The sequence below is a fragment of the Labeo rohita genome, chromosome 20, assembly GCF_022985175.1.
Source record: "Labeo rohita strain BAU-BD-2019 chromosome 20, IGBB_LRoh.1.0, whole genome shotgun sequence".
In the NCBI taxonomy this organism is placed as follows: domain Eukaryota; kingdom Metazoa; phylum Chordata; class Actinopteri; order Cypriniformes; family Cyprinidae; genus Labeo; species Labeo rohita.
The window spans coordinates 27,796,458-27,822,428 of NC_066888.1; the positions used below are offsets into that span (position 1 = coordinate 27,796,458).

The window sequence follows — 25,971 nt, forward strand, 5'->3', positions numbered from 1 at the left end:
AAAAAAAGGACTTTTATTTTTATATTGTTACTGTGTAATCCCCTCAAATTATACCTCATTATAACTGTGGATTTTCTCAAACGCACTACATTCTTGATACTGTTTAATATTCATGCAGCTCTATCCGTGTCCCAGACATCAGATACGGGGACAGATTTCCATTTCTTTCTCTGGCTGGTGGAAGAATCTGGTGGTTTTTCTGCTCTGCTCAGAAATCTCAGCGGTGCTTCATGCCTGACCCAGATAAGCTGTCTCCACAGCAGCAGCACAGGGCTCAGACGGAGGAGAGGAGGAGGATGGGAGGGAGACCCCATCGCTATGACTACAGATGTCTGCATCAGCTGCGGGCAAACCCACCGTCCTCGTCCATTAGACCGACGGGTCGCAGCGGGAAGGAGGGAGGTTGAAAGGGGTCTTCGGGTAATTAAAAGGAGCAAATGATGCTGTCAGTGGGTGACTGTCTCATTAGAGCTCGCTTACTGCACTCAACACCTGGAGGTTTTTTTTGTTAATGGCACATTTTGGCGTAAATCATGCAGCATTAAGCAACAGTAAAACCTTGTGGTTGCCATCATTGTGTGTATTTGTCACCCGTGATTACCTTATTACATGTAGTTTATGATAATAGAGGGATTATTGAGATTAATGGATTAGCATCCGGCTGGTCAAGTCATCTTAACATGGTTGTCATAAAATATGCTCACCTTTATGTAAAACAAAATTACCTGAGTTTACATAATCTAGGACATAACCAAGATTTTAAATGTTTTTAAGTCTTTTCTTGCTCACCATGCCTGCATTTATTTTATCCAAAGTACAGCAAAAACAGTAAAATTTGAAATAAGTTTGAAATATTTTTACTATTTAAAATAACAGTTTTCTATTTGAATATATTTTAAAATGTAATTTATTCCTGTGATCAAAGCTAAATTTTCAGCATCATTACGCCAGTCTTAATAATAATAATAATAATAATAATAATAATAATAATAACAATAATAAAAACTAAAACTAAAACTAACAAAAACTTCACCTAAAATCATATTATAAAATATTAACTAAAATTATAATGGTATCTCAGTGACACTAAAATAACAATGGGATTCTAACATACCGCTTACTGCACAATATGTAATAAATATACCTAAAAAAGTTAAACAGTTAAAAGTTAATGTTAACTAAAAGTTAAAATTTAATGTTAAACAGTAGGATGGAAATTATGATGGAAAAATATACTTTTTTTTTTTTGAATAAAATTTAACTTAATTTAATTGAAAATTTAATTTAAATTTAGAATTTAATTAAATTTTTAATTTAATACAAAATTAATTTAAAATTAAATTTAGAATTTAATTAAATTTAGAAAATATTAATTTAAAATTAAAAAATTAATACATATAAACATATTTTATACATATAAACAAATACATTTTATAAATGTATTTTATACATACGTATAAAATTTAGAATTAATTAAAAATTAAATTAAGTTAATTAAATTTAGTGTAAAAATGTTTTTTGGATATACATAAATTATATATAATATACATTTTATAAAAAATATGTAAATACATATAAATATTTTCAAAATATCTACTGTATGTGTGTGTCTTTATATATACACATCATAAATATACACAGTACACACACATATATTACATAAACAAAAACTTTATATTTTAGATGCGATTAATCGCAATTAATCGTTGCCCAGCACTAATTTAAATACATTAATAAAGATAAATTTGGTCACTCTAGAAATCAAGTGCAATGCACTGTTGTCTAATATCTTTGTGCATGCTGAATACTAAGCACTTTGTTGAAATTTAGTATCCTTGTATTCTATGCATAGAGGAAATTTGCATAATACGCACAGTAAACATATTGAAAAAAGGCATTATGCTATTTCAAACACTCCCAGACACTGAAATTTGCCAAAAAATTTGCTCATTACAGCGCACTGCTGTTGCGATGTCAGCAAATGCGTTTTGATGAGGACTTGTGGTGTTCCACAAGCGGTTCTTAAACTGTTCAAACCGTATTTAGTTTATGACCCCAAACCAAAAGTCATGCATATGGGCCACATTCGGCCCACTGGGAAACCCTTCACGCGGCTGCCACGGGATCCATCAACTGCCAATCACACACGTGTCGCCCAATTGCAGTTCACAGCTTGCTGTTTCCATGGCAACCAGGAGGCGTGTGAGCGGGGCAGGGCGGCCCGGGTGAGAGCGAGAGGGCGGGACAGGGCTGTATCGAGTACACTGCAGTACTGTACCTGTCTAAATTTAGCTCTGGCCTCCTTCTCCTTCATTCGTCCATGCGCTACGAGGTAGTCAAACACCTCCCCTGTGGACAGAAGAGACGCACATGGCGAATCATATAGCGCTCATGCGTTCTCGGGTTCATATGCTTCATTATGCAGAATTATAGGGCCGGTTGCACAAAGTTACATAACATAATTTGGAGCTCATAAGCAGTCAGTGTCATATTAGCTTCATCAAACTCACCACCACTGGCGTACTCCATCACCAGATAAAGTGTCTTCTCGGTTTCTATGACCTCAAACAGCTTTACTGTAGAAAAAGACAGAGAAAAGGAATCGTGAAAATTAAAGATCATTATTCTGCTGGTTTTATTGTCTCGAATTGAGTGCACCAAATTAATCTTTGCTTGTACTGCAGGCTGATATGACAGTTGCATGTCATCATGAATGGAACGAAACACACACACAAAAAGTTTTTGGTTACTGACATCCAGTCACATTAAGGTTCAATTCCTCAGGATTATGCAACAAGCATCATCATGATCTAATTTGTTTTTGTTTGTTTTTTGCATTATTTATTTTTTGCATCTTTGTGATCTATACTACGGAATCCCATTTCTGCCACTGAATAAAAAACTAAAAAAGGTAATTGCCAGTTTTTAATCACAATTCAGATTTTTTCCTCGCAATTGCAAGTTTTCATCTCACAATTCTGACATTTTCTCAAAACTACATGATATAAACTTACAGTACTGACTTTTTTTCTCAGAACTGCGAGTTTTCTCTGAATTTTTATCTCAAGTTTTAATCTTGCAATTCAGACATTATTTCTCGCAATTGCAAATTTATATCCCACTATTCTGAGAAAAAAAAAAAGGAAACAGGCTTCCATAATATACATATACATATATATATATATATATATATATATATATATATATATATATATATATATATATTTATGTAAAAAAAAAAAAATTATATATATATACACACACATATATACACACACACACACACACACATATATACTTGTTTAAAAAAAAAATAAATAAATAAATAAATAAATAAATATATATACATACATATATATATATATATATATATACATACATATATATATATATATATAATACACATCTATGAAACTGAGATTTAATACTGAATAGTTATTAAATAATATAAAAATAATAAATAAATATTTTTATTATAAAATAAATACAAATATATTATAAAAACTTTCCTAAACTCACCAAAGCGGCATTTATATTAAGCGTTTTTATGGTTTACGTTATAGCTCATTTTCAAAAACGATTTGCCGATAAAATAATTAAAAAGTATGTTAATCTTAATTTTGAGATTAATTTTAATTTTTAAACAGACATATATATATATATATTGGTTCAAAATATCAGTTATCAATCGAGTTGGTCTGTAAGAAACAGTATTGGCCCTGAAAAACACATATCAGTCGACCCCTATATATATATATATATATATATATATACACAGACACACACCTATATATAGATAATGTAAATTATTTATTATATTATAAAGTCTCCTAAGATCACCAAAGCTGCATTTATTTTTATCAAAAATAGAGTAAAATAGAGTATTATTGTTAAACATTATTAAAATTTAAAATAACTGTTTACTATCTTACTATATTCTAAAACGCAATTCTTGTGACAGCAGAGCTGAATTTTCAGCAGCCATTACTTTGGTCTTAGTATGAGTATTGAAAACAGTTGTGCTGCTTAATATTTTATGAAACAGTGACATAGAAAGTTCAAAAGAACAGCATTTAGTTGAAATAGGGAATTACATTTATAAATGCCTTGCCTAACACTTTTGATCAATGTAAAATTGATTTCTTGCAAACAAACAAATAAAAAAAAACCTTACCAAAACGGTTGTTAATTTTTAAATATAATATTGTCCACTATTAAACTCATGCTGTTATTTAAACAGTTTACAATGTTATAAAAAGTGTCAAAGTACAAATTAACATTGACCTAGATTAATAAATGCAGTTAAACTATAATGAGCATTGTTATTTCATAAAGCCTAATGAATAAACTAATTGATGTCAGCTTTATTCTTTCGATGTAATATGTAATATGACCCGGCCTTTCTTCGTAAGTCAAGTATTTTCTAAAACCCTTTGATTCAGCATCTTAATCACTGTTTTTCCAGCTGTACTCTTGAAGCATCTAAATGAGCTGAAATGTAATTCAGTTCACAGAGTGCCTGCAAAGCTCTTCCCCGTTGACCTACAACTGCACAGACATGCGCTGTGTCTCCAGGAAAACGTTACTGTAACTGAACGCTGTTTGAGATGTGAGTGACGGGCCAGGTTTAAGTAACACTATCCGACGACACGCAACATCAAACATGTACGCTATATTTAGTAACAGCATAAATACCAGCAAAGGCAGCGCTCTGCCTCTGTGATGATGTTTGAGTTCAGTGACACACAAACACACACTAAAGCTTTTGTGATCTGGTAACAAAACTTCATCTATTCTGAAAATAGGTCATCATAAATCTGTCAGGCTAATATGCCTCTGCATCATCTTAAAGGAGTGGTGCACCTAAAAACTAAAACGGTGTCATTATTTACTCACTCTTATGTTGTTCCAGTTTCCAGCTTTTGTTGTTCCAAAAAAATCTATTTATTTATCTATCTATCCATCTATCCATCTATCTGTCTATCTATCTATCTATAGGTGCACAGTAGTAATATAAATTTTAAAAAGTATCTACTTTATCAGTGTTTTTCTTTGAAAAACTTTACTACATTCCAAAGCATAATATTGTACTTTTTACTGCACTACATTTTATAAATAAAAGTTGTTGTTTTTTTTACCTTTAATACTCACGAACATTAAAAATGTAGTACTCAAGTAAATTTCGAATTACTTTTACTTGAGTAAAAGTAAGAAAGCACTACATTTCTAATGTAATTAAGTATTAAATGTGTAGTAAAAAGTACAATATTATGCTTGTTGTGTGTATATATATATATATATATATATATGTGTGTGTGTGTGTGTGTGTGTGTATGTGTGTGTATAGATATATATATATATATATATATATAAAATTTAGAGGCATTTGAAAAAAGTTTTTGTCAGAGCCCTTGTTATTGTTAATTTTGACATATATATTGGTTCAAAATATCGGTTATCGGTCCACTTGATTTGTAATAATCTGTATCGGCCGTGACAAGCACATATAGGTCCCTATATATATTATTCATACCATATACACCATAAAAGTGTGTATATATATATACATACATATATATATACAAAAGTGTATTTTCATATATATATATACACTTTTATGGTACATACTTTTATGGTTATCGGTATTGGTCATTTTCAAAATCAATTTTCCCATGAAATAATTTAAAGGCATTTGAATAAAGCTTTTGTCAGAGCCCTTGTTATTGTTAATTTTGACAAAAATTTTCATTTTTACTCCAGACATATACATTGGTTTAAAATATTGGTTATCGGTCTACTTGATTGGTAATAATCGGTATCGACCCTGATAAGCACATATCGGTCCCTATCTATATAATTATACTACGGTGCCGGTAAATGCTTGAATCTGATTGGCTGACAACATTCAGAAGGTGTGCATTATTGTCAGAGAAACGTGCAGCGAACGTATTTCCAGGCAGCTCTTGACTGTATTACATGTCAATATATCACTTCGCCACACAATTTCAGTTATTTCACAGGTCCTTAACAGCCTAAAACAGCAAAATAACCAAAACCTACAGTGACAGTGGCCAAACAAGTAAATACAGTAAACAATAGGATAAATACAACAGATTAGCTACGTTTATGCCACAAAATTACATTTTATTATGTACGGAAAGCACATACTCTATTTCTCCCACTCTCTCTCCCTTACAAACGCACACACATACAGTTTGCACACACGTTAGCATACGCGCTAATGTTGTTAACGCTGCTCTGACGATTAACTACTTAAAAACTACATGACATTTCTCACAAACGAGGGAACAATGGTGCTGTTCGTGAAGTAAATGAACTTAAAGTTTCACTATTAGTAAAGACACTGCTGCTGATCATTTTTGAGAGATGCACAGATGCTCTCTTGTTTGTCTGTCTCTGTCAAAACTTAATTAACTGCATTAGTCTGCTATCAAAGGCTCAAGCGTTGTTACTAGGTCTAAAATGACGTTTTGGAATTAGCAATGGAGGCATTGGTTGAGATGTGTAAGAAATTACTCCTATTCACAGTAGCGTTTTAAGGACAAAAACTGGGTGAATGCCTTGAAATATACCATCTGATCGATGTCTTAAAGTGTGGTAACTGTAGTATTAGTGGAATATTTGACTTCGGTCTGTTGAATTCTACGAAAATAATGCATAACTTTTAATGCACACTCTGCTTTTCATTGTGGGTACATCACCATCTCGGGTGTGCATTATTTTCCAAGAATTCAACAGCCTGTCATCAATTATTCCTTACTTATTTTAATGTATTATATATATTAAAGGTATTTAAGCATATTTAAATATATACATAAGTATAATTAAATATATATAATAGGGGTCAACCGAGTTTTTCAGGGCCGATACGATTATTACGGATCAAGTAGACTAATAACCGATATTCTGAACAGATATATACGTCTGGTATAAAAATGATGTCTGGTGTTTAATATCACCACCGATAATTGTGATAATATATAATATAAAACAATTGTTTCATAGTAGAATGACTGATGAAACCTACATTATCCATGATTCTTCACCATGTAGCTGCTTGGTTTGTTTTATGGTTTAATACTTTTAAGACTTTTTAGGAATATTAGTGAACAAAGGCTTTAATTTCAGTCTGTTAAGACTTGGAATATAGTGGGAGTTTTGTTTGTTTGTTTGTTTGTTTTGAGAGTGACAGATATGATGATACATTACAAGAACTGTGTAATGACTTTTCAAACATTTCCACAGAAATTTTTCAACAGACCAAAAATAACAGCATACAGGTTGGGAAAAACACGAGGGCGAGTACATAATGACAAAACTTTCTTTTAGCGCTGCCCTGAATGTGCCAGACTCAGTGTTTGACAAAACCAGATCCACATCAACGCCACCCACATCCTCTTCTAGCAATCCACTCCGCCTTTTTCCCTCATTTGCGAGAAAAGGACAAAAAGTAGGTCATCTCTGGGGCAGTGATACCGTGTGACCAGACGGCGTACTCTTATGGAGTAGACGATGCCCGAGCGTGTACCGCCACACGGATAATTGTAGAGGGCATCGCATGTGGAAGCGGAAGCGAGCGTTGTCATGACGACACACTGGATTCCTGATTCCTGGAAAGATGCTCTATATTCTGTGAAATAATGAGTGCAGATGAAAGACAATCGAATGAGGGGCGAGCGAGGAGAGAGGCTGTCTTTCAGAGGTTATGTGAGGAGGCTGACGGAGGTAAAATCTGAATGAAGGAGAAAGGTTAGGAAGTGTGTGGGCTGTAGCTGGGAGTTAGCAATTACCTTTCCTCCTACTCGCTGTTAACACGCCATCTTCACGACGATGCATCAAACACTTTCACTGGTTCATTCATTCATATGTGGAACATGCATAATGTGCTAATGGAACAGACAGCGCATAGCGCAACACGAACCAACACAGGACAGATGTACTGAAAACAATGCTGGGAAGTCTGATTCATTAAACAAATCAGTTCATTTGGACGCTGAAAGAAACAATTTGTACTGTACTTTTTGGGCGTTTACTCATAAATGTTCTCAGAAGTCATCACATTGCATAAATAGATTTGAAAAATAGATTTAATCAAATGTACTGCCAAACAAAGAAATTTGTATGTACGGTTGAGGTCAAAAGTTTACATACACCTTACAGAACCTACAAAATGTTAATTATTTTACCAGAATAAAAGGGATCATACGAAATACATTTTTAATTCAGTACTGACATGTATAAGATATTTCACATAAAACATATTTACATAAAGTCCACAAGAGAAAATATAAGTTAAAAGTGTACATACATTGATTCTTAATACTATATTGTTACCTGAATGGTTTTTGGTTTAGTGATAGTTGTTTATGAGTCCTTTGTTTGTCCTGAACTGTTAAACTACCTGCTGTTCTTCAGAAAAATCCTTCAGGTCCCACAAATTCTTTGGTTTTTCAGCATTTGTGTGTATTTGAGCCCTTTCCAACAATGACCTATGATTTTGAGATCCATCTTTTCACACTGAGGACAACTGAGGGACTCATATGCAACTGTTACAGAAGACTCAAATGCTCACTGATGCTCCAGAAGGAAACACGATGTATTAAGAGGCAGGGGGTGAAAAAATTTTGAATTTGAAGATCAGGGTAAATAAATTTTTTTTTACTTCTGGGAAACATTTAAGTATCTTCTGTAGCTTCTGTAGCTAAATGAAAAAATATATATTTAGGCAAAATAAGAAAAGTGCACACATCCTGTTCAAAAGTTTTCACCCCCCAGCTCTCTGTCCTTCTGAAGCGATTGAACATACTGTAATAGTTGCATATGAGTCCCTCAGTTGTCCTCAGTGTGAAAAGATGGATCTCAAAATCATAGTCATTGCTGGAAAGAGTTCAAATGCACAAAAATGCTGAGAAACCAAAGAATTTGTGGGATCTGAAGGATTTTTCTGAAGAACAGCGGGCAGTTTCAGGACAAACAAGACTCATGAAAAACCATCACTAAACAAGAAAACACAGCTGTTGATCATTCAGGTAACAACAGTATTAAGAATCAAGTGTATGTAAACTTTTGAACAGGGACATTTTTTAAAATTTAACTATTATTTTCTCGTGTGGACTATATGTAAACATCCTTTATGTGAAATATCTTATTCATGTCAGTACTAAATAAAAAAAATAACACGCATTTTGTATGATCTCTCTTATTTCGGTAAAATAATTAACATTCTGCAGATTCTGCAAGGTGCATGTAAACTTTTGACCTCAACTGTACTAAACAAAGCAATTTGTATGAAAAAGGTTAAAAATAGTTATGCAGCTTACATTTTGTGGAAACTGCATTTAATTGAGAAAAAAAAATTCTGTAGCTATTTAAAAGTTTTTAGTATTTTTGATCAGTTTAATGCATCCTTGCTAAATAAAAACAATCTTACTGACCTTACATTTTAAGCCTTTATATTTTAAAAAGGGAGCCCCTGATAAGGGGCTAATCATATTTAGAGGTCTTTGTCATTACAAAAGTTTAAAAACCCTTGTGAAATTTCACAGTGTTACCACTGACCAATCAGGATCCAGAACTACAATTAGATACTTTATAACAGAAAACAAGGGTCTCTCATGAACACAAACACCTGCTCATGTCCGGGAATGGCGGATGTGGGTCGCGGAGGGACGATTAAGGTATTGGGGTGAGTGAGGGGCCAGGGGCCACACAGAGATGACATCATGAGACAGGAGGGGGGAGAAGAGGCATGTGCAGGCCGTCAGATGATGGATGCTCAACAATGGAACACACAGAGGCATACAGGAGTGCTTTTGTGCTGCCGGGAGGAGCCGCTCGGCCGTCTGAATAGGAGTGGTGTGGCGGCTCTGGGAAAAGCAGAGGGAGTTCCTGCACAGGGGATTAGAGAGGCCTCCACTACAGTTCGCTTTGTGTGCCACATTCCCAAACATCCCCACAGACAGAGAGAGAGAGAGAGAGAGAGAGAGCGCTTCTAAAAACAGATTACTGGAGGACAACTTACCAATATTTGGATGATTTAGAATCTTCATTATTCTTACTTCCCTGAAGAGCTGAAAGAGAGGACAGAAAAAGCTAAATTAGAGAATGGGCTGGATTTTTCTGAAGAAAAAAAAAAACAAGTGTTGCAAAAAAGTTTACAAAACTTTCTTTTCAAAAGTTTGGGTTCAGTACTTTTTTTGGGGGAAAGAAATTATTACTGTTCTTTCTATTAATCAAGAACATAATTTTTCACAAAAACATAATGTTAATATTTTCAAATATTAACATTTCCATTTAGCTTAACTTGATGTACTAAAATAAAAAAATAAATAAATAAAAACTATTTAGACATATTTAAAAACAATGAAAAGTAATAAAAATGACCAAAACCAACAGGATTACTATAATAGAAAATATTTAAAAAAAACATTAATTTAAAATATTAACAAAAACTAAAATAGCATCTTAATTATGTTAAATTAACACTGCTGAAAATGAACACTGCCATAACAGAAATACATTGTATTTTTAAATATATTAACTTACAAAACAATTATTTTTAGTGCAGTTAAAATAATTTATTGTGATTAACCGCATCCAAAATAAACACTTTTGTTTATATAATATATACAGGGGTTGGACAGTGAAACTGAAACACCTGGGTTTAGACCACAATTAGTATGCCGTTTGGCCTCCTTTTGCAGCCAATACAGCATTATTTCATCTTGGGAATGACAAATACAAGTCCTGCACAGTAGCCAGAAGGATTTTGAGCCATTCCTTTCGCAGAACAGTGGCCAGGTCGCTATGTGATGTTGGTGTATGAAAACATTTCCTGACTCGCTCCTCCAAAACACCCCAAAGTGGCTCAATAATATTCAGGCCATGGGAGATGTTTAACTTTACTTTCATGTTCATCAAATCACTCTTGTCACCAGTCTTGCTGTGTGTATTGGTGCATTATAATCTTAATACACGGCACCACCTTCAGGGTACAATGTTTGAGCTATTGGGTGCACAAAGTCAACCTTCACACTCTGCTCTTATTGGTTGAATGTGCGATCAGTAAAGACTGGCCACCAGGCTGCATAAATATAGCCATGAAACCTCCAACACTATATTGGCCAGTGTTTCAGTTTCATTGTCCAACCCCTGTATGTGTGCACTGTGTATATTTATTATGTATATATAAAGACACACACATACAGTATGTATTTTAAAAAAATATTTACATGTATATTTATATAATTTCTATTATATATAAATATATTTAATATATAAACAACGTTTTTTTAATATACACATGCATCTGTGTGTATTTATTTATACATAATGAATATACAGAGTGCGCATATATTATGTACACAAAAACATTTATTTTGGATGTGATTAATCATGATTAATCGTTGCCCAGCACTATTTTAAATGGTTTTTACTGTATTTTTGATCATATAAATACAGCTTTGCAAAAGCATAAGAGACTTTTTAAAAACATTACCAACCCCAAACTTTTGAATAGTCTTTAAAAATATGGCTCAAGTTTTCCCCTTTAATATGAATCTATGGGAATTTTATTGTTCACCAGATGACAACGCATGTAGGAGCATTTAGAAAAGTTATAGTACACTTACTGTTCAACTCAATGAAAAAATAAGTTTACTTTTACCATTCACATTCAATCTCCCATACAGCTAGTGTGCTAAAACGGTTTTGTAATGTCTTTTAAATCCATTTAATTTTATGTCCCGTCATTCTCTCTTTACATGATCGCCATATACCCATACACTTGCTCTCTTGAGCCTTCCAAAAACACTTTAGCATTTCAGCCAAACTCTTTCACCTCAAACTTGCACCAATTATTTTCAAGAGTGTAGTATGTACGTCACTGTGACGTGTGCAGTCACACTCGACAGGACTGAAAACGTGAGAAACAGTGAAAGGTACAAAACGTTTTGTGTCTGTTTCACCGAGTTCAATAGTCAGGAGTCATTGCACAAAAGAAACTACCAAAAATCAATACAGCCCTCTGAGTGCAGGGCTAATTAGGCTCTTAGTCAGCCAGCAATGTTTTAAACCAGCAATCTATACTAAAGCACTAGTACAAACACTATGCACATGCTTTCTCATATATCTGAACATGTGGACACGGTCAGGAACTTCAGAGACCTGAGCTGACATCAAAGTGGATGCTTGTGGCCGCTGAACCCCATCGCTGTAGTACAGTAGCTCCCCCGAGCAGGGCAGATCCAAATGATGGCATCTTATTTCAACGGCCAGAGAGTGTAAAAGACTAAATTTAGCTGTAAACACAGCCTGTGACTTTGTGCATGAAAAGTGGTAACACAATCTGTTCATACAGCCGTTGTGCAGTTTATTTTCCACACATATTGAATCTACATAGCTACAGCAAAATAAATTATATTCTTTATCAAATATGCAGACTTTACTGAATGTGATGAGACAAAAAGTAAAAGATGACAACATAACACATCTTGCTTTTATGATGTCATTGTTTGCTACACCCAAAAGAGCCATACAAATAGATTTGTGCAATACAATTCATGTGCCAGTTCTTGTAATGAAGACTCACAAACCCTTGAGTTATCGGTTTGAATCAACCGGACAAATCCCTCAGTAAATGAACTCCCTGAATCAGTTAGAGAGGTAATGAATCGTCCAAAAAGACCTGAAAACTCATTAAGCTTTTCGTTTGAGTCAGCCTGAAAAATCTCTCACTAAATGAACTCTCTAAATCAGTTAGAGCGGTAATGAATCGTCCAAAAACACTTAAAAACTCATGAAGTTATCAGTTTGAATCAGCCTGAAAAATCCCTCACTAAATGAACTCTCTGAATCAGTTAGAGAGGTAATGAATCGTCCAAAAAGACTTGAAAACTCATGAAGTTATCGGTTTGAATCAGCCTGAAAAATCCCTCACTAAATGAACTCTCTGAATCAGTTAGAGATGTAATGAATCATCCAAACGGACTCAAAAACTTAAAGTTATTGGTTTGAATCAGCCTAACAAAACCCTCACTAAATGAACTCTCTGAATCTGTTAGAGAGGCAATGAATCATTTGAAAACACTCAAAAACTCATGAAGTATTCTGTCTGAATCAGCCTGAAACATCCTGCACTAAATGGACTCTCTGAATCCATTAAAGAGGTAATGAAGCATCCAAAAAGACTCACAAACTCCTGAGTTAACATCTGAATTAGTATAATTAACCCTTTATTAAATTGACTAACTAAATCCGTCAGAATGGTAATGAATCTACTAGAAAGTCTCTTCACTAAATGATGAGAGTGGTATTGAATTAATCAAAAAGACTCACAAACTCATCTGTTTCTGTTTGAATCAGAATACTTCACCGAATTAATTCTCTGAATCTGTTATAGGAGTAATAAATCATCCCAAAAGTCTCACAAACTTCTGAGTTATTGTTTGATTATCTCATTACTCAGTTAACTCACAGAATTGATCAGATTGGTAATACATTTGCTGGAAAGTTTTCAGGCTGAACCAGTACTGATCAGAGTGGTCAAAAAGATTCACAAGTTCATCAGTCTGACAAATCCTTTACTGAGTGAACTCCCTGAATCCATTAGAGCAGAAAAGAATCTTCCAAAAAGACTCACAAATGTATGAGTCATCATTTGAATCAGTCTGATTAACCCTTTACTGAAGTAACCAAAACTGTCAGAATGGTAAATAATCCAGTGAAAAGGCTCAAGTGCTCATGCATTTTCGGTTTGAGTCAGTAAACTCCCTCACTAACTGATAAGAGTGGTAGCAAATCAGCCAGAAAGACTCACAAACTCAGCAGTTTCTGTTTGAATCACCCAGACAAATCTTCCACAGAATTAACTCCCTGAATCCATTAGAGCAGTAATGAACAGTTCAAAAAGACTCAGAACTGTATGAGTTAACGTTTGAACAATTATGATTAACCCTTTCCTGAATTAACTCACTAAATCTATCAGAATGGTACTGAATCCACTGCAAAGTCTCCAGAACTTGTAAGTTTTAAGTTGGAGTTAGTATGATGACTGAGTGGTAACAAATCAGTCAAAAAGACTCATAAACTCATGAATTTCTGTTTGAATCAGTCTGTCAAATCCCTTTACTGAATGAACTGCCTGAATTCGTTAGAACAGTAATGAATCGTACAAAAAGACTCACAAACTCATCCATATCTGTTTGAATCAGCCTGACAAATCCTATCCTGAATGAACTGACCTGAATTTGCCTTTTCAGTCAAATTCTGTGAAACCTTTTATGTACAATATTGAAATTATTAAATATTTAAAACTAAAATTTTAAAACATGAAAAAAAGTTACCCTTAAATATGCTTTAGTAATAGCAAATAAATTGTATGCATATTTATATGCAGAATTACCAAAAAACAGATCTTACCAAAGCATACAGACACAATAAGCAACAGCTGATATCTACAACTACAAAACACTACCGGGTGGTTTCATGATAATCGGGGCCTGATAACAGATTACGGTGATCACGGTCTGGGGCTTTTCCTTATGACTTGCAGAAAGCGGGATGCTGGGAGCACATGTTCTAGAAAAGACTGCACAGCAGTAGTTTGAGCCCGCAGCCACCAATTACAGAGCGCTAATTAAAGAGAGCGAGGTCTCCGCTAATGAGCGGAAGCCATTCAGACATCGATGGGCATAGCGTCTACAGCAGAGCTGCTCCGAGGTGGAACATCAGCTGTTTAACATCTTCTGTGGATCATAAGTGATGAGTCATCAGTAGTATCAAAGATGACAAACTGTGGATGAACATCCAGAGCTTCCTGTTTAGATGTCAACACAGCACACTGCTGGGAGAGTAAAACAATTACTCATCATTGACCCATTTGCGTCACTTGTAAGAGAAAAAAAAGGATGCCACGATGAAAAAGAATTAAAGTTAATTGATAAATAAAAATGACTGATGGCATTCGTTTAAAAACATCCTAAAAAGTGACTCAATCTTTTGCATAGCACTAAATATGGATAATGCTACCAAAATTAGTTCAAACTGAAGTCTCACAATAAAAACAAATAAAAAAAACAATTAAGAATTCAGATACTGTTCAAAAACGTGTTATGACCAGCAATAAGCTAAATATATACAAAATCATAATTTCTATTAGGTCTTAAGTCTGTCACGAATCCTACCGCCTAAATAAAAATAAATAAATAAATAAATAAATAAATAAATAATAGGCAGCACATGTGTAGTATCAATTACAACAGACTAGAAAAATAATTTGTTTTCAATAAATAATGCCCTAAATGTTCACTTGTAAAAACGTTAATTGAAACAAAAAAAGAAAATTAAATAAATAAATGTAGCACGTGTGGCATCAATCTGATCAGACTAAACCAATCTGTTTTCAATGAATAACTTAAATTTTAATTTACGGAAAAAATAAAATAAAATAAAATAATAAAAAATAAAATATATGTGTAGTGTCAAACAGACAATACCACAGGAACACTTTGTTTTCAATGAATAACAACTTAAATAGTAACTTCCGGATAAAATAAAATAAAATAAAATAATAAAGTAAAATAAAATAAAATAAATATATATGTGTAGTATCAATCAGACAGTACTACAGAATCAATTTGTTTTCAATGAATAACTTAAATTTTATTTTGAAAATAATAAAACTAATTAATATAATTGATTAAAAAAAAAAAAAAAAAAAATCAGTAAAATAATTTTCAAATAAATGAACAAATAAATTAATTAATAACTTTAAGAAATGATAGATAAATAAATAAATAAATACATTTAGTGTATGTGTAGTATCAATCAGGCTAAAAGAACAGGTTCATTTTCAACATAATTACGTTCCCATTATAAAGACCACACATTTTATGACTTCAGAAGACTTCTCTTATGCATCTTTTTTGAAGCGTAAAAGCTCCATTAATAGTAACTGCATATGGACAGAATGACTAGTAGGTTTGGAATGCAACAAAGGTGAACCTACCCATCTACTTCATCAAATTCTAGGTGGACCGAATATTCTCCTGTAAATAACACACAGTGTAGATGCCATGCTCTTGAACATCAAGTGCTTGATGTTGTGTGTGTGTAGGAGTGTAGCTGCTCTGCAGAGAAAAGCTTTCTCTACAACACATGCATGCACTTTTGTAAATGGATGCAATCTCGCCTTTAATATACCTACAAGCAATCAGCGCAGCATTTATGTTAAAGCGCTCTAGCGCACGTTCAACTGCAGCATGCACGTTTGCCCATATGCACGTCTCTCTAAAATGTGTGGTTTTCTCATGGCCTGAGGTGGAAGCGACTTCCTGTGTTTCACATTGAATACACTCAATAGTGTTCTGTGGGAAAAAAAAACACAGCACTGCTGAATAATTCACTAGAGTTTCACAAAGTGATGATGCTCCTCTTTGCAGTTGCTAAAGACCGTCTGTCTTTGCCTTTAGCTCTACGCCTGGGAAAAGCACGCCAAGATGCAGTTGAATGAATGTTGTCAATTCATCAGACACAAGGAGGCAGAATGAGTCAGGTTTGTAGTATTTTATGGGCAAACGACTGTTTGATCATTGGTCAGTGTCACTGAGGAATCTCAGAAGCAAGCAAAATCAATGTAACCATAACCAAAAAATTTGACTCATTCAGGTCTGGCCCACTTTTTATGATCGAATTTGATCCAAGTTTCCTATAAATGCCCTACATTTTATACTCAGTGTTTCACTTGGAAGTAAACAGACGAAAATTGTAAACAATTTTTACTCCATGCACTCCAATAATCTTTGTTTTATTGACAACTTCAAATGCAACGTACAATTAATTAACCAGTGAATTCGGCTGAGGGTAAGAAGGGTCACAGATGCACGTTGAGTCAAGCACAAACAGGCTAGTTTTAGAAACCACAGAAAACAGCTAATGTCTGCTCAGAGCGCCTGAAGTGACAGGAAGAGGTTTTTGTCTGCGCATTTCTATTCACTTACTAAAAGCCAAACAGATTAGCATAATCCATTAAAGTTTTTTTGAGCATTAAATGTAGGCCTGTCAATTTAATACATTAGTGCAAGTAATTATAAAATAATATTCCTAAGGAATTACCATCAGAGCTGCTGAAGTACTTGAATTAATCACCTGAGCCGTAAATGCCATTTGACTAATCACTCCTGAGATGCAGAAAATGACATGACAACGTTTGATTTGATGGCGCCGCAAGAACGTGCACAATCCCAAACTCCTCACGAATTACTATATTGAGCACTGACGTCAAAGACAGCAGAGGGGAAAATTAGATTCCAGTTCATGCTTTTAGCTCTAAGAAAGAATCAGTCATTGGTAAAACGACAATAATACAAACGAGATGATATCTATGATAATAAAATTAAGTATTAGCTTGCAAAAAGATATTTTTGGATGGATGGCAAATGAAAAAAGGAAAAAAAAAGTTTTATCCCCAGTAGACTTCTCTAGGATACATATACACTACCATTTAAATGTTTGGCGCCAATGCTGCATTTATTTGATCAAAAATAAATAAATAAGAATAATATTTTAACATATTATTTACATTTAAAATGACTGTTGTTTATTTGAAATTATTTTTTAATGTAATTTATTCTTGTGATGCAATGCTGAATTTTCAGCATCATTACTCCAGTGTTCAATGTCACATGATCCCTTTAGAAATCATTCTAATATGCTGACTTGATGCTTAAGTGATATATAATATAAATAAATAAATGAATAAAAATCTAACTGATTTCAAACTTCTGAACAAGTCAAAAGTTTTTGAACTGCAAGATGTTTTTTTTTTTGTTGTTTTTTTTTTTTTTTTTTTAAGGAAGGCTCTTCTGCTCACCAAAGTACAGCACAAATAGTAAAATTCTGAAATAGTTTTACCATTTAAAATTACTGTTTTCTATTTGAATATATTTTAAAATGTAATTTATTCTTGTGATCAAAGCTCAATTTTTAGCATCATTACTCCAGCCTTCAGTGTCACATGATCCTTCAGAAATCATTCTAATATGCTGATTTGTTGTTCAAGAAACTTTTATTGTTATTATCAATATTTATTTTTTTATTTTATTTTAGTATTCTTTGCTGAATAGAAATATCCAAAGATCAGCATTTATCTGAAATAAAAGCTTATGTAACATTATACACTATACCATTCAAAAGCTTGGAGTCGGTATAATTTATTTATTTATTTATTTTTTGGGAAAGAAATTATAGAAATTAATACTTTTATTTAGAAAGAATGCTTTAAATTGATCGAAAGTGATGATAAAAACATTTAGAATGTTACCAAAGAATTTTATTTCAGATAAATGCTGTTCTTATGAACTTTCTATTCATCAAAGAAACCTGAAAAAATTATATTCAGCTGTTTTCAACATAAGAATAATAATAAATGTTTTTTGAGCAGCAAATCAGAATATTAGAATAATTTCTGAAGGACCATGTGACCGGAGCATTGATGCCAAAAGTTAAGCTTTGAAAACACAGGAATAAATTACATTTTAAAATATATACAAATAGAAAACCGTTATTTTAAATATTTCAGAATTTTACTGTTTTTACTGTACTTTGCAGGTTTGCAGGTTTGCTGAGCAGAAGAGACTTCTTTAAAAACATTAAAAATCTTACTGTTCGAAAACTTTTAACTGGAAGTGTAGCCTAATGATTTTTCAAAGGAAGACTTATGGAAACAATGCATTCACAGCACAGACTACAGTGATAAAGGATCCTGTGTTGATGGGCCTGTGAAGGAAAAGTAAAAATGCAAGCTAATTTCCTGAGGTTACTAAAATAGCCCCGCCCACCACTGTAGAAGCACCAATCACGAGCTGGTCACTCTGGATACCAGTAGGCAACTGGCAGTGGAGAAACAGGAAACACTTCTGCAGTCCCTCAACAGTCACCCCACACTCCCCTCCTCTCTCAGCACATCTCATAAACAGGAAGTCGCTCATAGAGACGCAGTCGTTTGTACCGACTGAGAAAGAAAGGGGCCGCCAACACCGCACACACAGTTCTTACCACTACAAATACACATCTGTAGCATATGAGCCGCTGTGGCAAAACAGACCAGCAATTCACATGTTCACAGTGCACAGTTATTATGACCTGCATAGACATAGAGATAATGCAAAATAATTTTACTGAATAAGAAAATGGAGAGTTTTGGGTTATAAATGTCTTAAATTGCAATTTCAAGCTCTCAACTAGCACAATTTGTGTTGGGTGTTCCTTTACAGGTTGAAAGTAACATTTATTTTTCTGCACTATATACAGACAATTATCTGCATATTTAAATAATATACACATTTTTTTAAATTAATATTATGTCCAAAAATGACAAAACATTTTAGCTAGATACACAAAAAAAAAAAAAATAAATAAATGCATTTAAATACTATAAGTGAATTTATGCATCACAATTATAATATGAAAAATGCAAATTATTTTTGAGATTTGCTACAGATTACATTACATTTAAAGATTTAAAGTGAGCATTAGATGATGCTAAGGTAATCTAAATGCAAAAATAGGGAAAATATGTGATTAAATATCCAAAATGCAAAAGTGCAATCCTAATTATACAGTTAACTGCATTTAGCATCGTTTCCCCTGTTGTCTAAAATCAGAACAAACCTGCAACCCATTTTCAGGTCGTGTCTTGAGTCACAATGGTCAAAAATACCAACAATACTGTCCACACACTGTCTACACAACACAGACGTAGAGATTTAAATGTGAACACAGTGCTATAATCCCTTAAAGGACAAATATTTTACAAAAACTCATGCATGCACTCACAAACACACACATTTAAAATGAGCCAATTTAGTCTTTTGGTCTTTCAAAACATGGCCCCTTTAAGATAAACAATATATAAAACCCAACTGGGTTTACTTTAAAAGAGGAAGCATCTCTTTTTGAGCACTTTGACTTGATGATCTATCAAACAGAATGGCCCTAAACCACAAACCACAACAGGAAGTCAAACTTAAATGCACAAACACGTGCTACATAACACACAAACATATGACTCAAACTATATTTCCTATTTTAGTAAACATTCAGCGCTCAGAGCTCACATTCAGTTCCTTCTAAACCAGGAGACACATTGTCCACCTGATTCGCATGAAATTCGGATATTTAGAAGAGGATAAAGTGAAAGTGGGGCATGCAGACACATTTACTTAGAGAAAATAATCCACAGATGAAGAGTATGAGGCAGGTTTAAGATCTGAATTAGCAGGGTGATATTACTTCCTAAAAAGATTTTATTTTATTTTCCTCTTTTGATAAATCCAGGGCCAGGCTGTCATCCAAGATATTACGGCAAGGTATAAAGAGCTTCCAATGAAGAAAAAAAACGGTGAGATTTATCATCACCTGATAATCAAGCAGCTTATGGGAACTAGAAAACCATGAAAGTGACACGTAAACGTAATATAAAACAAGTTTGGGCAGGACGTGCAAGTTTGGACACACTTAAGGGTGAATGAGCGCAGCCCTTCATCACAATTACTGAACATTATAATTACAGAACATTATAAGATTCGCTCAGAGGGATCTCTCGGCTGGCCTAATTGGACGAGAGCCTGCTTTCCCTCAGCAGCATGCTAACGTGTGTGTGTCTTTAACTTCCTCCACGGCTCATTTCCCCGTTTAAGGTGCACGCAAACAGCAGTTACCGTTTCTCGCGCTGCTCCACTTCTGAGAACATGAAACACTCTCAAATTACTCATGAAAAGAGAGAAAATAAGTTTAGAGAATGCAGCAAAACAAAATGCCAGCTAGGCTGTCCTGACATAGCCCTGATTATATTTTAATGCTTCATTATGTTTTTGTTTAAGGATCTTTTGGACAAAATAAGCCATACAAGAAACAGAGGCAATAGCTACCTTGTATATTTTCTGTAAGAAAATGAGTGGTGTTTGTTCAGAGTGGTTTCCAGGACATTGGCTTGCGGTTACTAAAGTGTTCTGAATGTTTTTTAGTACACTACAATTCAAAATTTTTGGGTTGGTAGGATTTATGAATTTTTTTTAAAGAGAAGTCTTCTCCGCTCCCCAATGCTGCATTTATTTGATTAAAGGAACACTCCATTTAAAAAAAATAATAAAATAGGCTCATTTTCCAACTCCCCTAGAACTCCCCTACAGCTGAGTTTTACTGTTTTCAAATCCATTCAGCTGATCTCTGGGTCTGGTGGTAGCACTTTTAGCAAAAATCATTGAATCTGGTTAGACTGTTAGCATCTCGCTAAAAATGACCAAAGAGTTTCAATATTTTTCCTATTTAAAACTTGACTCTTCTGTAGTTACATCGTGCACTAAGACTGACGGAAAATAAAAAGTTGCGATTTTCTAGGCCGATATAGCTAGGAACTATACTCTCATTCCAGCGTAATAATAATTTTCATGGGTGCTGCGTAATATCATTGCATCTGCTGCACCCATGGTACGGCATCAAAGTTCCTTGATTATTACACCGGAATGAGAGTGTAGTTCCTAGCCATATCGCCCTAGAAAATTGCAACTTTACATTTTCCATCAGTCTTAGTACACGATGTAACTACAGAAGAGTCAAGTTTTAAAGGGGTCATCGGATGCCCATTTTCCACAAGTTGATATGATTCTTTAGGGTCTTAATGAAAAGTCTATAATATACTTTGATTAAAAATTCTCAATGGTTTTGTAAAACAACACCCTTTTTACCTTGTCAAAATGAGCTTTGCAAAAATCATCTCATTCTAAGGGGTTCTTCCTTTAAATGCAAATGAGCTCTGTTCACCCCCGCCCCTCTCTTCTCTCTGTGGAATGACGATCTTGTTTACTTTAGCCACATTTAGCCGCATTTAGCCGCTAAACTTCCAAACTACCATGTTATAAGGAAAGGTGATCGCAAAGATTCATAAAAAACGCTTATACACACTTCTGCTGTAAGTGAAACTGGATCATTAATGATTCGCGCGAACATAGACGTATATATGTAAAACATTTCGTATTATTGTCAATATTAAAAACAGTTGCGCTGCTTAACATTTTTGTGGAAACTGATACTGTATTCCAAGTTATATATTTTGCTGACTTCCGTACTTATGTTATCCCAAATGTTTCGAAGAATAGAGAAATAAGCAATTTTAACCAGTGAAACGGACCATGTCATTGCGTCGCATGCTAATGATGTCATACACCCTTGATTTTCCAGTTTTATTCTGTAGAAAACATGGAAACCCCAAAGACACTTTAATATGTTATGCATTTTATTATACAGGTGACGAACGCACAGAGTAGCATTATAACAGAACTTTCAACACACTCAAATGTATCTAGAATGATAAAACAGCACTGTTTTACCTCATGACCGGAAGAAAAGGAAGCACTCGAATAATAAAATAATAAAACAATAAAACATATTAAAAGCTCAGCTGCTTTCGAGCTGTGTATCACGCTTATCCTTCATTAGCAATCACTTCAGCAGCCTTGTTTCACTTACACGACTTTCAGCCCCACCCTGCTTCATACAACAGTGACCTTAATACATTAGCTCATCCATGGACACGAATTCAGCCCGAGTCCTGGTGGACTGCATCAACTCCCATGATTCCACACTTAATCACAGCGTCAAACTACGCCTTTCTTTGTTTGTTTTGAATATGCGCCCTCTAGTGGCAAAGATGTACATATTGTGCCTTTAAATTAGGTCTGTTTCTCACAGAAATCTATTGAATGGCTTCAGAAGACTCATCAAAGATAGCAAAACAAGACTTTTTGACCAATTAATGATACAATCTGGTGCTTTTGCATCACTTTTTAAAGCTTGAGTGCCTCAGTATACATTCAGTGCATTCATTCCATTTGACCAGTACAATTTCTCAAAACTTTTCTGTCATATGGGTTTGAAACAACAAAATGACGAATAAATGGCCAAATTCAAATTTTTGTTAAAATATCTCTCTAATGTTTAGTTTTGGGGGTTTGTTGAAATCCTTAAAGAGACAGTTCACCCAAAAATGAAAATTCGGTCCCCCATTCTGACCCTGCATAGACAGCAACGCAACTACCACATTCAAGGCCCGAAAGGTAGTAAGGACATTCTGACATAGAACCCGGATGTCTTCGTACATAAAAGTCTTCATAAACATGTCTGAAGGCTTCAACAGAGAGGATGATTTGTAATTTGTTGCCCAACCTCACAGTTTGAACCAGAATATATGTGATGCGACCTGGGAAAACCTGTCGGATATCATGCTGGGACGATTTCAGGAAATTAAAAAAAAATAGGTCAAATGTCAATTTTTTGTCACAATTAGGTTTTCATTAAATTATTATTCTGTAACATCTTGTCTATCACCTCTGAAAATATCTTGGCAAAATTCACTTGTTTAGTGCAGAAAAATAACTTTTTTTTGCAGCAAGCAGAAATGACTGTGTCTTTCTCTTACGTTAAGAATGCACTGCGGCGGTGCTTTCTCTTAACGCCACAAAAACAGTTAACCTATCAAATTAAACCACATAACATATTTAATAAAGGTGTATCAATGCACATTCCCCACCAGTCCTGTGTACGGCATGCAACGTTTTTATTTATTTATTTATTTTATAATATCGCGAGAGGGCGGAGCGCAATAACGCAGTCCGAATTATTAGATATCATTATTATTACAGTCATTATTTTGGTTTTCTTTTGCATAAAATTCTCGTAGCTTCATAAAAGTATGGTTGAACCATTTATGTCACATGGACTATTTTATCAATGTCCTTACTACCTTTCTGGGCCTTGAACGTGGTAGTCGTGTTGCTGTCTATAAAGGTCGGAAAGCTCTCAGATTTAATTTATCTTCTGAAGATAAACGAATGTCTTACGGTTATAGAACGATATGAGAATGTGTAATGAATGACAGAATTGTCAATTTTTGGTGAACTAACCCTTTAACTATGTATAAATACTAACAATGACTTCTGCGAGCACCACTAAATGAACACACAATAACAAGTCTAAATTTGTTCTCTGAAAAAACACAAAGTTATTGTAGTCCTGTCACTTTCTCACTCCCTTTTCTAAAATTTTATTACCAACAAAGAGTACGTCAGCATATTAGAGGTTTAAACAGGAAAAGCTGGTTAATTAGGCAGCTCTTATGACAGCAACTGCAGTCATGCTAGAATAATAATAAAAAAAAAACGTAAAGGACTTAAAATAGAAATTTCATGATCTAAATATTTAGAAGTTCCTTTGTTCAAAAATATAAAGCATTTAGGTTTAGATGTTGAGTTGTTTGTTTTAACGCTGTGTAGTCATGCTGGTGAATCAGTCTGCTTTGATCACAACCAACTGTTCACAAATCATTCATTCTGCCAGACGCATACATAAGACAGGATGAAAATAACCAAAAGGTAGACTAAATACCAGCCACAACAACATCCTGAACCTCAACAAGGATCAAAGAGATTAAACATCTAAGCTGAAATGAAAGACAAAATTCAAAGAAATACCGTAGGCTCAAGCGTAGTTTCATAACAATGTACAGTATTGACTTTGAAAGAGTTAAAAAAAAAAAAAAAAATGTCAATCAAGTGAGGAAAGCCACAATTTTAGTGCACAATGGGACATATCGAGACTGCTCGGACAGGACTCATTTGCTGTGAAGAAATTAGGTAAATTTGATTTTCCCAGACATTCTTTGTGATCCTGTCTGAATAAAACACGGCTGTGTTTTTTCCCCCTCTCAAACAACCTTGGTGAAATTACAGTGCAAATTACCTACTGTTTTTCAGTGAACTCTGGGGAAATCTAATCCCATGCAAATAGGAATGTCTGTGATTGCGGTATATTATTCTTTTCCTAACGCTTCTGCTAAGCTTCTTCAAAAACCATAACTAAAGCTTAAAGCTAAATATATCAAACTAAATAATGTGTTTCGCTGTCTGGTGTGCCTTTATTATGAATTTAGACATTCTTAGTGTTACAAAAAAACTGTTTGTGGTTTAAGTAGAGCCAGTTGAGCTACAAGGAACTAGTAAATAATTCCATGCATACTTTCACAAATCTTTTAATTATATACACTACTGTTCAAAAAATGTGAGGTTGTAAGATTTTTTATGTTTTGACAGTCTCTTCTGCTCACCAAGGATGCATTTATTTGGTCATAAAAACAATTTATTCCTATGATGCAAAGCTGAATTTCCAGCATCATTATTCCAGTCTTCAGTGTCACATGATCCTTCAAAATTTGTTAAATGAACTCCCGTCCATACGCATACATCTTATGTTGTTCAATGTAATTCAAAATTGGCTTAAAAGTAGAAAATATGTCTTATCCAAATCTTAAGCACCACAGTTTATCAAATACGACATGCGTCCCCAAAGGTCTGGCATCTAATAACACTTTCCTACAGGTCAAGAGGCAGACAGAATGAAGAAAATGTTCCATCCTCGACACACAAACAGAACAATAACAAGAAGAGGAAAGACACCAGCGGATAAAAGAGAAGAAGAGAGCTTTCAGACCATCTGGGTGGTGCCAGATAGGATGTGGTGTGGTCGGACGGACCCCAGCATAATCCTGACACCTTTGCCCCCTTTCTCTCGAAACCTGGGCAGACCTGGTGATTAAATGCATTAGGCACATGTTGCTTTAAATGCATTCAGCCATCCCTCTGTGTGTGTGCACGTAGCGGAAAGAGTGAAAGAGCGTCCTAATGTGACTGAAGCATATCCCTTACTGACTCATGGGATTAAACTTTTCGTTAAAAATATTTCTGTGAAACAAGCACCTAAGCTCATCACACAGATCACCGCCGACATGATTTTATACCTTTCCTTCACTTACAAGAACGGACCAGTGTGAATCTCATAAAAATCAAGATGTGAACTGAATTTAAAATGATTAAAAAAATATATATATATAAAGTGAAAATA

The 25,971-nt window shown here is 34.2% G+C and overlaps 1 protein-coding gene across 13 annotated transcripts in view; it reads right to left on the reverse strand.

Annotated features, from left to right (window-relative positions):
* The window catches only part of mark3b (MAP/microtubule affinity-regulating kinase 3b), a 73,089-nt gene that overhangs the window by 28,118 nt on the left and 19,000 nt on the right, over nt 1-25,971 (reverse strand). For all 13 annotated transcript variants that reach the window (XR_007830023.1, XM_051139245.1, XM_051139253.1 and 10 more), the window contains exons 4-6: nt 10,043-10,091; nt 2,511-2,576; nt 2,279-2,349 (exon numbers count right to left, since the gene is read on the reverse strand). Coding sequence is in view for 12 of the 13 variants with exons in the window: in XM_051139245.1 (XP_050995202.1) it covers nt 2,279-2,349; nt 2,511-2,576; nt 10,043-10,091 (186 nt within the window). In the remaining variant the exon portion in view is untranslated. The remainder of the gene's footprint in view (nt 1-2,278; nt 2,350-2,510; nt 2,577-10,042; nt 10,092-25,971) is intronic.